At 35.5% G+C, this 14023-nt stretch overlaps 1 protein-coding gene across 7 annotated transcripts in view; it reads left to right on the top strand.

Moving 5' to 3' along the window:
• Positions 1-14023, top strand: part of YAF2 (YY1 associated factor 2) — a 219055-nt gene that overhangs the window by 158733 nt on the left and 46299 nt on the right. Inside the window, exon 3 of one of the 7 annotated variants that reach the window (XM_055581178.1) lies at positions 5713-5784. The exons of the other annotated variants lie outside the window; for them this stretch is intronic. Within the exon in view, the coding sequence (XP_055437153.1) occupies positions 5713-5784 (72 nt within the window). The remainder of the gene's footprint in view (positions 1-5712; positions 5785-14023) is intronic. 7 annotated transcript variants of the gene reach the window in all.

The raw sequence follows: 14023 nt of genomic DNA, 5'->3' as shown, positions 1-14023 counted from the left end.
AACAGACCTGGAAGATGACGTCTGTTTTGTTCGCAGTTTGAGAAGGTTTGTAGGTATAATTGAGTTGGGTCTTATCTGCTTTAGCCCTAGGTTGAATTTTTGAACCTAAAACCCAAGAACCAAATTCAGAATTGGGCCTCCACCAATTGGGACTCATGTTTTCCTGTGAGTTCCTTTTTAGGCACCAAATTGATACTCACTTTGCAACTTTTAGCTTAATACTAATTACTTTGTAACGCTTTCCATATTAGTTACCTATTGCTGTATAACAAACTACCCCAAAATTTAGTGGTAGAAAACAATCAGCATTTATGATACTCCCTCCCTCTCCCACATCCCTTCAGTTTAGCAGGTGGTTCTGGCTCAGGATCTCTCAGGCCCAACTATGGAGGGATCCATGTCCAAGCTCTCATGGTTTTCAGTGGCCTTAGAATACCTGCTCCTAGGTTACTCACACAGCTGTTAGCAGGCCTCTGTTGGAACTCTGGCTGTCACAACACGACAGCTTACTTACCCCAAAGCACCATATCTGGTGAGAGTCATGAAAACAAGAGCCACTGTCCTTTAATAATCTAATTTTGGGAGTGACATCCATTACTTTGGCAGCTTCCCTGGTGGCTCAGATGGTAAAGAATCTGCTGCAATGCAGGAGACCTGGGTTCAAGCCCTGAGTTGAGAAGAACCCCTGGAGAAAGAAATGGCTACACACTCCAGTGTTCCTCCCTGAAGAATTCCATGAATAGAGGAGCCTGGTGGGCTACCGTCCATGGGGTCGCAAAGAGTGGGACATGACTGAGCGACTAACGCTTTCCATTACTTCTGCTAAATTCTGTTCCCTAGAAGTGGGTCACTAAATTCAGCCCATACTCAGGGGGAGGAGATTACAGAAGGGCATGTATACCAGGAGGTGGGATCATTGTGGACCATCTTAAAGGCTGCCCACCACAATGTCCTTTAAAGTTGAAAACCTTTTTTGTTGTTGTTACAGAATTCGTTATTGAAAGGAAAGTTTATAGAGGAAACCCAGAATATAAAATGGATAAATAGAGAGCTCTTCTGTTCAGAGCAGGGGTTTTAGGAAGCTAGAGCTGACCTACTAGCATCCCTCCCCTTCAGCTTTTCTGAACAGTTTGGATATTAGTATGTTTACCATCTAATGTCCATCAGGAACATGAATATATACTATTTTCCTCAACCTTTCCTTTTATAATTTGTTAGCAGTTGCAGTTCTAAGATTCTAGCTTATAACGATCAGGTTTTAGAACATGAAAAAATGATTTGTGTAAGTGTTTCTGGCAATTTTAATAGTCTGGGGAGCTTTCTTTACTAGTAAATCTAATGGAATACCTGATTTTGTAATATTAGCAGATATACTTCATATATTGATAGGATAGTGATAGTGATTTACTTAGTAACTACTGTTTAGAATGTTTTCTTAACTATTTCCAAATTGTATGTATTTTTTAAAAAATCACAGGTATATCAATGATATTTGTACTTCAACTTCAATATTAATTTGTTTCGTATCTCTATCATACTGCAAATCGTGATTCTTAAGTGAAGTGAAAGCCACTCAGTCATGTCCAACTCTTTGGGAACCCATGGACTATAGAGTCCATGGAATTCTCCAGGCCAGAATACTGGAGTGGGCAGCCTTTCCCTTCTCCAGGGAGTCGTCCCAACCCAAGGATCGAACCCAGGTCTCCTGCATTGCAGGCAGATTCTTTACCAGCTGAGCCACAAGGGAAGCCCAAGAATACTGGAGTGGGTAATCTATCCCTTCTCCAGCAGATCTTCCTGACCCAGGAATCAAACTGGGGTCTCCTGCATTGCAGGCAGATTCTTTACCAACTGAGCTATCAGGGAAGACCAATTCATGATTCCTAATGAATACCATAAACTACTTATTGTCTTTCTCTTACAATATAAAGAATATAATCTCAATAGTACAGTCATCCTTGTGAACCCATGGGGGAATTGGTTCTGGGACCTTCTCGGTTACCAAAATCTGAATATGCCGCAGTCACTTATATGTAGGTTTAGGATTATTAACAGCATATTCCACAAACCTACACATCCTCTTGTATATTTTAAATAATCCCTGGGATACTTATAATTCCTAGTACAATATAAATGCTCTGTAAATAGTTGTTAGCATGAGAAATTCATGTTCTGCTTTTTGAAACTTAGTGGAAATTTTTTCTGAATATTTTTGACATGTGGTTGGTAGAATCTGTGGATCCTGAACCCGTGATACAGAGAGCCAACAGTTAATGCAAACAATAAATCTCTAAACTTAGACTTTTTTTAGTAGTTCTTTGCAGATATGTAAAATCATTTGAAAATAATTCCATTTCTAGGTGGATATGTTACAGTTTGATAACGTGGTTAGATTCCAGGCATGGTTTTTAAATGCATTACTTAACTCGAGTACTTTGGCCACCTCATGCGAAGAGTTTACTCATTGGAAAAGACTCTGATGCTGGGACGGATTGGGGGCAGGAGGAGAAGGGAACTACAGAGGATGAGATGGCTGGATGGCATCACTGACTTGATGGACGTGAGTCTGAGTGAACTCCGGGAGTTGGTGATGGACAGGGAGGCCTGGCGTGCTGCAATTCATGGGGTTGCAAAGAGCAACACGACTGAGCAACTGAACTGAACTGAACTGAACTTACATTTTTATTAACTTAATCCTCATAACTGTTCTGTGAAGTAGGTTCTGTTTTTACCCCTATTTTACAGATAAGGATAGTTTTTTCATCTTGATTTTAGGTTATTTATGTTAACAAGGGAATAATGCTGTTTTTGTTTGTTTCTTTATGAGTTCATGTATAGCTAAAGGATAAAGCTGAAGGAAAGGAAAATTTAATTAACAGATTATCTGATGAGCTTGTTAAGGAACAAAGAAAGATGACAGTTTCCTTAAATAACGTTATTTAATAAGTAAGTTTACAGCTCACTTTTGACCTTATTTTACTTAATTGAGCTACACACCTCCCCCCATATTTATGAACCATTATGATGTCACTTAAGTATATGTGAATATATGTATAATATTAAATTTTATTACCTGCTAAAAGATTTCACATCCCAGATTTACCATGAACAACTTTCTACAACTATAGTACCCTACATTAGAATTGCAAACCTTATTTGAAAATTTGAACATGTACTTGGAATCACAGAACCAGTTGTAATTTAAGTTGCTTCCAGCCAAAACATAATATCTAGCAGTAGTGGAGGTGAAAGTTAGATAACTTATTTTTTTTTCTGAGCAGTTTTTTCAAAAGTTCAGATTGATTTTTTAGAGTAGATTCTCATTAGTGAAATGCTTTATTAGGTTCTTAATTACTTGTTAACCTTTTTGTGAACCAGCATTATAATTGTTAGAACTTAAAAAGGATATTTTTGAGTAGAGTATTCTAATTTCTGGAATTTCTTTTCTAAGCTATTCTAATAAAATCCATTTTAGTTAAACCTATGGCATAATAACAGCAACAAATAGCTTTGAATGCTGGTCTTTTAAGTGACCTTTTAGGTTACCTTAAAATATTTTCAAGATATTTTAATTCTTCAAATTATTTTAAAAGGTGCATTTGATTTTGTTTTAAATTCACAAGATCTTAGTCTAAATGAAGACTGTATGTGTTGCTATAAATTAAAATTGGAAATTATTATTTCCAGTTTCATTAGTTCTTAATGAAAAGTTTTATACTAGCTTTTACTGTAAGGATAAAATATTTGGATTATTGCTCCTGTATAGGTTGTGTCAATCCAAACACATAGGACCTTCATGCCATGTACTGCTTCACACTTCAGGAAATATAAGTTAACTAGGAATCTTATTTAAACTAGATGATCCTTTTGGAATTTATCTCTATATTGAAGTTAGAAATTGAGGTCTGTGTAGTGCCCCTGTTTGCCTGAATGAGTCATTTAAAAACTAATGCACTAATTGCTATTATTTTTTAAAACTCAGATTTATATAAAATGGATATAGCTTATCCAAAACAAATTGTATCCTTAAGTGAGAATCTAGGAAAAATCTTGACATGGTGCTGTCCACCTTTACTAAATATAAATATTACCTCATAACAAGATTGAAATGCTAGATTTTCATTAGAGTTACATTTTAAGAATTTTTTTTAGAATTACATTTTGTTTTTGATGAATTAATGATTTTATATACCATCTTACCCTGTTTACTCTTAAAGTAGAAGCTATGTATTTAATTTTTTCCATAGAAAGAACCATGAAACCATATTTTTTGAAGGTAGGAAATAACCATTAAATAGCAGCATAATGAGAAAAGGAAGACTGTTATGAAATATATCTGTATCTTCAATAGGAGCTAGTGTTTGAAGTCATCACTACTATAGCACATCAAAATGGACATGTACCTGATGAATATGTATTGCTGCTGCTGCTGCTAAGTCACTTCAGTCGTGTCCAACTCTTTGCGACCCCATAGATGGCAGCCCACCAGGTTCCGCTGTCCCTGGGATTCTCCAGGCGAGAATACTGGAGTGGGTTGCCATTTCTTTCTCTAATGCATGAAAGTGAAAAGTGAAAGTGAAGTCTGTCAGTCGTGTCCGACTCTTCGCGACCCCATGGACTGCAGCCTACCAGGCTCCTCCGTCCATGGGATTTTCCAGGCAGGAGTACTGGAGTGGGGTGCCATTGCCTTCTTCAAATATGTATTGAGTTAAAGGTAAAAGCAATCTTCATGTGTCCCTGAAGATAAATTTCTATTGAGGATACCTTTCTTTTGTTAGAAATAGTTTTCTTTTTGTTGTGTTTTTTAATGACGGGTCCAATTTAAAAAGTATAACAGTTAATCGAAAATATTACTGTACTACTTTGTACAAGTGTTTACATTAAAATCAGCATTATTATTTATCAGTGGCCTGGCATTCGTAAGGGCTTCACAGGTGGTGAAGTGGTCAAGAATCCGCCTGTCAATGCAGAAGATGTGGGTTTGATCCCTGGGTCAGGAAGATCCCCTGGAGAAAGAAATGGCAACCCCGCTCCAGTATTCTTGCCTGGAGAATCCCCATGGACAGAGGGGCCTGGTGGGCTACAGTCCATGGGGTCACAAAGAGTCAGACATGAACATAGCACAGTGGCATACTTACATATATGTATGTGGTTGGTTTGTTATAGGTGACAAATGGTTATTTTAAAGACTTATTGAGTGATGAATGGGACTTGCATTGCTGCTGTTTATCTGAAGCGTTATAGATTGTTAATCGACTGTAGTGGCCTCTACACCCAAATTCAGCCTATGTTAATGACAGTGTCTAGTTAAGAAATGGTAGATTTTGATCAATTAATTACCCTTTACGGATATTAAAAAATGATGGTAGTACTTTAGTGAGACAAAATAGTCTGATAGCTGATATTTTTATAAATTAAAATGTTGCTGTTGTTACAGTAGAGATTTTAAAATGAAACTATTCAAATCATTTTCTTTTCCTTGTGTTTCTAATAGTGCCAGAAGTTTCTGTTGACTTTATAGCTAGCACATTGTTTCTGTATTTGCTTTGGTGTGTTCATGTATAGTTATCTAATTAATTTGCAGCCCTTTCCCCTGTAGTTCTTTATGTATTAATGTCAAATAAATTTAAATAATTTTCTTATTCTGATAGAGAAGAAAAAGCTGGATCACTTACCAGTAACTGGAGTTCTCCTATTGGGTAATCTCCACAGATCCACATTCTTTGAAGTTATTGTGAATGCCTCGTGGACCATGGGACTGTTGAAATTTCCAATTTCAGGAAGGTAAGCAAGCACACTGAAGCATGTCTCTAGCATCTCCCAAATCCCCTTCCCTCCACTTTCTTACATATGCGTCTGTCCTGCATGCCCCCTCAGTTCCAGCGGATGCCCGTGAGGAAGATTCCCATGCTGGACAGAAGGGCAGGAGAGGTGGATCTGTGAGGGAAAAGACCCAATAGGATAACTCAAGTTACCGGTAAGTAGTCTAGTTTTCACAGACTTGAGATTCTTTTTGCCCATTTTTTCTCTTTAGGAGTTCATTTAATTGCAAAGAGAGGAAATGGTTTGGGATAGTTTCTTTTTGTAAGTTTTATGTGGATTATAGTATTTATTGTATAGACGATAAATACCTAGTTCTTAATGGACATATGAATAAATGTGACATTAAGGTACAGCATTTGCATAATAGTTTATAAACGTTATGTATTTACTACCTTTTGGTAAATAGTGTAATAGTTCTAAAGCAATATGAGGAGCTATGTGTTGAATTACTTTAGTTCTTTTATTTGTGATATTGCTTTTATTGAAGTAGATGCTCGTACTGTAAAATTTCTGCTTGTGTCTAATTTAGCCAAATTCTTTTGACATTGTACTGAACAGCAAGAATAGTTTTACATTAATTGACCAACACTTCTTACTGATATAATTTTCAGTGTACCTTAAATTTCATTGAATGTATGTTTGGAAATAATTTAAGGTATGTTGCAATTATATTTACTACTTTGTTGTTTATAATGGATAGCCTTATTAATGTGAAGGGTAACACAGTTGGTTCAGTGTGAGCTCTGCCTCAGTTACTAACCCTATTTATTTGTATAAATGTTAGAATTGTATAGAGTTCCTTGCTTCCCATTTCTCTCTTACTCATTCTGTATTGTTACCAGTTACCGTTTCTAAAAGGCCACACATTACATAAAGAGCCATAGTGATGCCATGCTCTTGCTGTTTTATAAAATTTCATCCATAGCTCAGTACTTAGGGCCTCTCATAATCCAGTCCTATTTATCCAGCCTTAATTTCTTTTTATCAAGCCTTAATTTCTTCAATTTGAAACTTTTGTTTTGGTGTTACCTCAGCATTTATGCTTTAGCTTGTGCTTTTCTGTTTTCTTGAAATGACCTTGGACGATCCATTCTGCTTCTCTATATTTTAAAGTTGACGTTAAGTCCTACCCCTTACGTATATCCTTTTATGCTGACATCTCTGTTCGTCTCTTTCTTCAGTGAAAAAATGAGATTACTATGAGGCTTGAATTAATTAATTAATGAAATGTACTTAGAATAGTGACTAGCAGCACATACTAACTTCTCTTATTAACTATTATTTGACCATAGATTTATCTTAAATATTTTTTTGATTGTACATATAATTCATATCTGTATGACACAGTTTAGCTTTAAATATTAGTATCAGATTGTACCAATAGATATTTCTTCTGATATAAAACTGTTACTCTGACTTGTATGGTCTTTGACAGCAAGTATAGGCTTTTATTGGGCTTCCCTTGTGGCTCAGAGAATAAAGAATATGCCTGGGATGGGAAGATCCCCTGGAGAAGGTAAAGGCTACCCACTCCAGTATTTTGGCCTAGAAAATTCCATGGACTGTATAGTCCATTGAGTTGGAAAGAGTTGGACGCGACTGAGAGACTTTTTTTTTTTTAATAGGCTTTTTTTTTTTTGTCTGTAACCTTACTTCTTAAGATTAGTGACTGAGATTAAATCATGCCCATTGAAAAGTTAGTTTTCATGTAGAATGACATACATACATACCAGTTTTTTTATTTGTAAAATAGGTTTTCATTTGGCTAATCAATCCTGTTTGTACTGTATGTTTTTCTTAAGAACAGCTTTCCTTCAAAGCTGATATACATTGTAAACTTTCATTGCATTCCAGAAAAGACTGTATAGTATTGAGAGAGTTAATTAGATTGTATTCACTTTAAGACTGTGTATTATTGGAAAAGAATCTGGGAACTTAATGTACTTGATTTTTGAGGCCTGAATATCTTAGGAGATAATTGGTTGATTTTTTTTCAGAAATGCTTGAATTTAAAATACCTGTCTGATGAAACAGTATATAAAATCTGATTTCAAGGCCATTGAAGGAAGGAAATGCTCTTTGACAGATTGGGTGTCACTTTATTTTATTTTGTGGCTGTCCCATGCACCGTGTGGGATCTTAGTTCTCTGACAAGGGATCAAACCTGTGCCCCCTGCATTGAAAGTGTGGAGTCTTCACTGGGCCTCCAGTGAAGTCCCAAGTGTCGCTTCTAAATAATCACCAGAGAACCACTTCAGGTCCAGTTAGATGAGCCAAACTGAAGAATGTTTAGTCAAATGACATGAGTGTTTGATTTGAATCTGCTGACTGTTCAATCTCCTGATTTTTTGTGTGATTGTGGTATGGTCGTTACATTGAGAATGGCCTTATTCTTTAGAGTTGCATGCTGAAATACTTAGAAGTGAAATGTCATGGTGAGTTCAGAAAAATCATGTGTGGGTATCTGAATGTGGTATATGTTATGTGTATGTAAAGAGAGATAAAGGGAGAGAGAAAGCAAATCTGGCAAGTTTAAACAGTTTTGGGACTAGGTGAAGGGTATAGTGGTATACATTGTACTTTAAGCTTTCCTGTGGCTCTGATATTTTTCAAAGAAAAGTGTGTGGGGGAGAGTATTTTAAAAAGAACTTGATTGTGCTTCAGTTTCTCTAATTCTAAAATGACAATAATAGAACTTATTCTTTCCATGCCCTGATGCAGGTAGGCACAGTGGGATAACATTTGGTAGAATAGCAGTCAGGAGAGCTTTTAAGAAGTAATTTTCTTTTTACATTAAAAAAGAATTTTCTAGTGGAGAACTGTTCAAAGAACATTTCACCTAAAAGTATATTAAGTTAAAATATATCTGTTCCCTTTTTTATTATTCAGAGCACATTCCATTATAATTGAATAAAAGCAATCAAGTAACAGTAAATACATGTATATATATATAAATTAACCAATTGAAATCTTGAAAATGAAAATATCTAGTTATAAAATAATCATGGGCAAAACAGAAGATTAGACATAGATAAAGAGAAACGTTGTTAATTCCAAGATAAAACCAATAACTCATCCAGGACCAGAGCCCAGGGAGATGAAGAATGAAAAATAGAAAAGAAAAACTAAGACACTTTAGGGCTAGCTTGAAAAGCTCCAATATAATGTCCAGAAGACAGGATATGGAGAATGGTAGAGAAGCAATATTGAAGAAAAATGACAGGATTTTTCAAATATTAAAAAGAAATAATGGAAATTAAGAAATAACTAGAGTGGAATCACAAAAACGTCATATCAAAACTAGAAGGATGTAAGAGAAGTGGTACTTAGGGGTAAATTTATAACCTTAAATGGCTGTGTTAGATTGAAAAAAAGTAAGTGAGCCATATATACAACTCAAGAAACAAAAATAAAAAGTAAAACCAAAGACAGGAGAAAAGAGAAAATAAAAATGGAATTAGATGAAATAGAAATAATCAACAATAGAAATGACAGCAATCATCTTTCAAATCAAAGCTGTTTCTCTTCAGCTGATTAAGTACTGGAAATACCAAGAAGCACATGACATAATAAAATTATAAAATGGGATATAATTACAAATAATAATTGTAATTTAAAAAATCATAAGAAATCACTATTAATTTATATGTTATAAATTTTAAAAACCTGATGAAATTGTCTGTTTTCTAGGCAAAATATCATTTAGAAATTGACTGTAAAAGAAAAAGATAGTCATAGAAACTAAAAACCATTAAAAAATTGAAGCTGTAGTAAATTTCCCCAAGAAGAAGTTTTTAAAAACATCAGCTTAATTGCTGTATAGTTCATAAACCATACCACCTACCCACCTAAAATGTACAATTTAATGGTTTTTAATATTTTTACATAATTGTTGAATCATCACCATAGCTAATTTTTAGAATATTTTCATCACCTCAGAAAGAAACGGTGTACCTATTAGCAGTCAGTTCCAATTCTCTGAAACTCTCCAGCCTTAGACAATCACTAATCTACTCTCTGTTTCTATAGGTTTGCCTGTTCTAGATCTTTCACATAAATAGAATCATTTAATAAATGGCCTTTTGTGGTTTGCTTCTTTCATTTAGCATATTTTTAAGGTCCAGCCATGTTGAAACATGTATCATATACCTCATTCCTTTTTATGGCCATATAATATTTCATTGTATGGATATACCACATCAGTTGATGGATATTTGGATTTTTTCCCATTATGAATAGTCCTTATACTGGCATTTGTGTATAAGATTTTGTGTAAACATAGTTATATGTTTTCATTTCTCTTGGATGTATACCTAGGAGTAGAATTGATGGGTCTTGTGGAAACCATGGAACAACAACAAATAGGGAAAGGAGTACGTCAGGGCTGTATATTGTCACCCTGCTTATTTAACTTCTATGCAGAGTACATCATGAGAAACACTGGGCTGGAGGAAGTACAAGCTGGAATCAAGATTGCTGGGAGAAATATCGATAACCTCATATATGCAGATTACACCACTTTCATGGCAGAAAGCAAAGAATTAAAGAGCCTCTTGATGAAAGTGAAAGAGGAGCTTGAAAAAGTTGGCTTAAAACTCAACATTCAGAAAACTAAGATCATGGCATCTGGTCCTATCACTTCATGGCAAATAGATGGGGAAACAGTGTCAGACTTTATTTTTTTGGGCTCCAAAATCACTGCAGATGGTGACTGCAGCCATGAAATTAAAAGATGCTTGCTGTTTGGAAGAAAAATTATGACCAACCTAGACAGCATATTAAAAAGCAGAGACATTACTTTGCCAACAAAGGTCCATATAGTCAAAGCTATGGTTTTTCCAGTAGTCATGTATGGATGTGAAAGTTGGACTATAAAGAAAGCTGAGTGCCGAAGAATTGATGCTTTTGAACTGTGGTGTTAGAGAAGACTCTTGAGAGTCCCCTGGACTGCAAGGAGATCCAACCAGTCCATCTTAAAGGAAATCAGTCCTGAATATTCATTGGAAGGACTGATGCTGAAGCTGAAACTCCAATACTTTGGCCACGTGAGGCAAAGAACTGACTCATTTGAAAGGACCCTGATGCTGGGAAAGATTGAAGGCAGGAGGAGAAGGGGGTGACAGAGGATGAGATAGTTGGATGGCATCACCGACTCAATGGACATGAGTTTGAGTAAACTCTGGGAGTTGATGATGGATAGGGAGGCCCGGCGTGGTGCAGTCCCTGGGGTCACACAGAGTCGGACATGACGGAGTGACTGAACTGAACTGTGGTAACCATGGAAGCTTTTAAGGGACAATCAAACTATTTTACAGAGCAGCTGTACCATTTTACTTTTCAACCAACAGTGTATGAAGGTTCTAGTTTTTCTACACACTCATCAGCATTTTCATTATGTTTTTTTTTTAATTAAAGCATTCCTAATGGGTGTGAAGCAGTATCATAAAGAATAGTTTTAATTGTGATTTTGTTATCATAATTTCAGACATATTTTTGGGGAACAGGTAATCCCAATTTTATACAAACTGACCTAGATAATAGAAAAAGAGGGAGAGCTGTTCTGTTGTTTATCAGAGAAACTTACCCTGGAAACCTAAACTGAAAAGAATATGCAAGGAAAAATAATGGTACATTCAGTCTCATTTACAAACAGAGACAAAATTTTTAATTAGGATAAGAATGTAAACATAGCTCAATATTTGAAAATTATTAAGGAAATCTTGAAAGATTTGATAAAATTCTTATAGAACTCAATACTCATTAGTGTTTTTTTTTTTTAAAGTAACCTTTAAACCATGACGAGAAACATGTTTCTTCCAATAGAGGCTCTCTTTAAAACTTAACTGTCTAAATCTTAGAAACATTCCCATTAATATCAAGAACAGGACAAATATATCTCTACTAGTAAGATTTAAAAAAAAAAGGAAATAAATTACAAAAGGACTAGAAAGGAAGAAAAATGAGATGAATGTATCCATAGGAAATTAAAAACAAAAAATAACAGACTATGGGACTTCCTTGTGGTTCAGTGGTTAAGACTTGACATTCCCAATGCAGGAGACACAGGTTCAATCCCTGCTCAGTAAACTAAGATCCCACGTGCCATGTGATGTGGCCAAAAAAAAAAAAAAATTTTTTTTAATCAACAGAATAGGGAATTCCCTGGCAGTGCAGTGGTTAACATTCAGCACTTTCATTGCTGTGAGCCTGGGTTCCATTCCTGATCAGGAAACTAAGATCCCTCAAGTCATGTGGCTTGGTCAAAAAAACCCTCAGAAAACCATCAACAGACTGACTATATTCATAAGAGAATTCAGTGTGGCTGGATACAAGATCAACATTCAAATTGACAGTAGCCAATTAGGAAATAAAAATACCTCTTTTACAGCAAATTCTATGAAGTACCCAAAGTTGTATTGAAGGACATAAAATTAGACATGAACAAAAGACAAGATATAATTATTAGTGGGAAGTATAAATATTGCTAAAAAATTAACTTCTATATGACTTATATGTAGTTTCAGACAAAAACCTGATAGAATTTGTTTTCTTTTTTGGAGGAAAATGATCTTCATATACAAAAGTAAAGATCCAAGACAGTTGTGAAAGAAGAATAAGAATGAGGAGGAGGGAGTTGACTGTTGGATATCTAGATTAATCTTAAATTTTGGTATTTAGAATAGAATCCTACACAGTAATGAAAAATAGTAAACTGCTACACACAACATGTGTGTGTGGCTTTCCTAGTGGCTCAGACAGTAAAGAATTCACCTGCAATGTGGGAGACCTGGGTTTGAGCTGTGGGTTGGGAAGATCCCCTGGAAGAGGACATGGCAACCCACTCCAGTATTGTTGTCTGAGAAATCCCATGGACAGAGGAGCCTGATGGGCTACAGTCCATGGGGTCACGAAACATTGGCACACACAACATGAAATGAATCTTCCAGACTTAGCATTGAGCAAAAGAAGTGGGACAGAAAAGAGTTCATATGGTATGAGTTCATTTTTAGGAAGCTCAAAAACAGAACTAATCTATGATGATTGAGATCAGAATAGTAGTTCTCTTGGAAGCATGGTACTAACTGAGAATGTGTATGAGGGAGATTCTGAAGCATTGAAAAAAGTTAAATCTTAGTCTGAGTTGGATCACACAGGGCTATACATACTTAAAAATCAGGTTGTACACAGTACTTGTATTTAAAGTAGTATAGTCTTAATAATACGAAAAAACAGATTCATATAACAGAATAGAGTTAAGAAATGGATCCATATATATTTGAGAAGTTGGTTGGTGCTCGAGATGGCATTTTCTGTCATCAGGGAGAGGAAATGTGAACTGTTGAATTGGTTTTTCTATATGGGGGAAAACTAGATTTCTACTTCAGGACATATGCAGAAATAAATTCCAGTTGAATTAAATACTAAATGTGAAACCCGTTTTTTTAAAAAAGGAAAGTATCTTTTTAAAAAAGGAAAGTATAGGTATCTTCAGAATATGTAAGGCCTTTTTTAACAAGTCAAGAAAAAAAGAAGAAACCATCAGGGATGAAAAACCATCAAGGATTTGACTACCTAAAAAAAAAAAAAAAGAAAAAACAACCTTAGGTTTAATGTAAGTTCCCACAAACCCAAATAAAACATAATGTCACAACTGGGAGATATATATAATGTCTGTACTATCCAGTGTTTTTGTGTCCAGAATATGTAAAGATCAAAAGAGGTAAGATAGGTAATACAAATAAAATGAACAATGGATAGTAAGACAATTCACGGCAAAGACTGGAAATTGTACTGAGAAGATGGTTAGTCTGTTTGTAGGGATTTTATTTGAAAGTGTTAGTTGCTCAGTCATGTCTGACTCTTTGTGACCCTATAGATTGTAGCCCGCCAGGGTCCTCTGTCTATGGAATTCTCCAGGCAAGAATACCAGAGTGGGTAGCCATTCTCTTGTCCAGGGGATCTTCTCAACCCAGGGGTTGAACCTGGGTCTCCTACATTGCAGGCAAATTCTTTATTGTCTGAGCCACCAGGGACATCCCATTTTTAGGGTAGAAGCAGTTAAAAACTTACGAGTCATCAGTGTTTACCCATTAAGTTGCAAGGCTCAGGATCAGGTAAGTGTTACACATGTAAGATAAGTGTTACACAATTAGAAATGTGCATACACAGTTATCCAACAATTTCTATTTAAGATATTGTC

The sequence above is a fragment of the Bubalus kerabau genome, chromosome 1 (assembly GCF_029407905.1).
Source record: "Bubalus kerabau isolate K-KA32 ecotype Philippines breed swamp buffalo chromosome 1, PCC_UOA_SB_1v2, whole genome shotgun sequence".
Lineage (NCBI taxonomy): Eukaryota > Metazoa > Chordata > Mammalia > Artiodactyla > Bovidae > Bubalus > Bubalus kerabau.
This window is presented reverse-complemented; position numbering and strand designations above follow the sequence as displayed.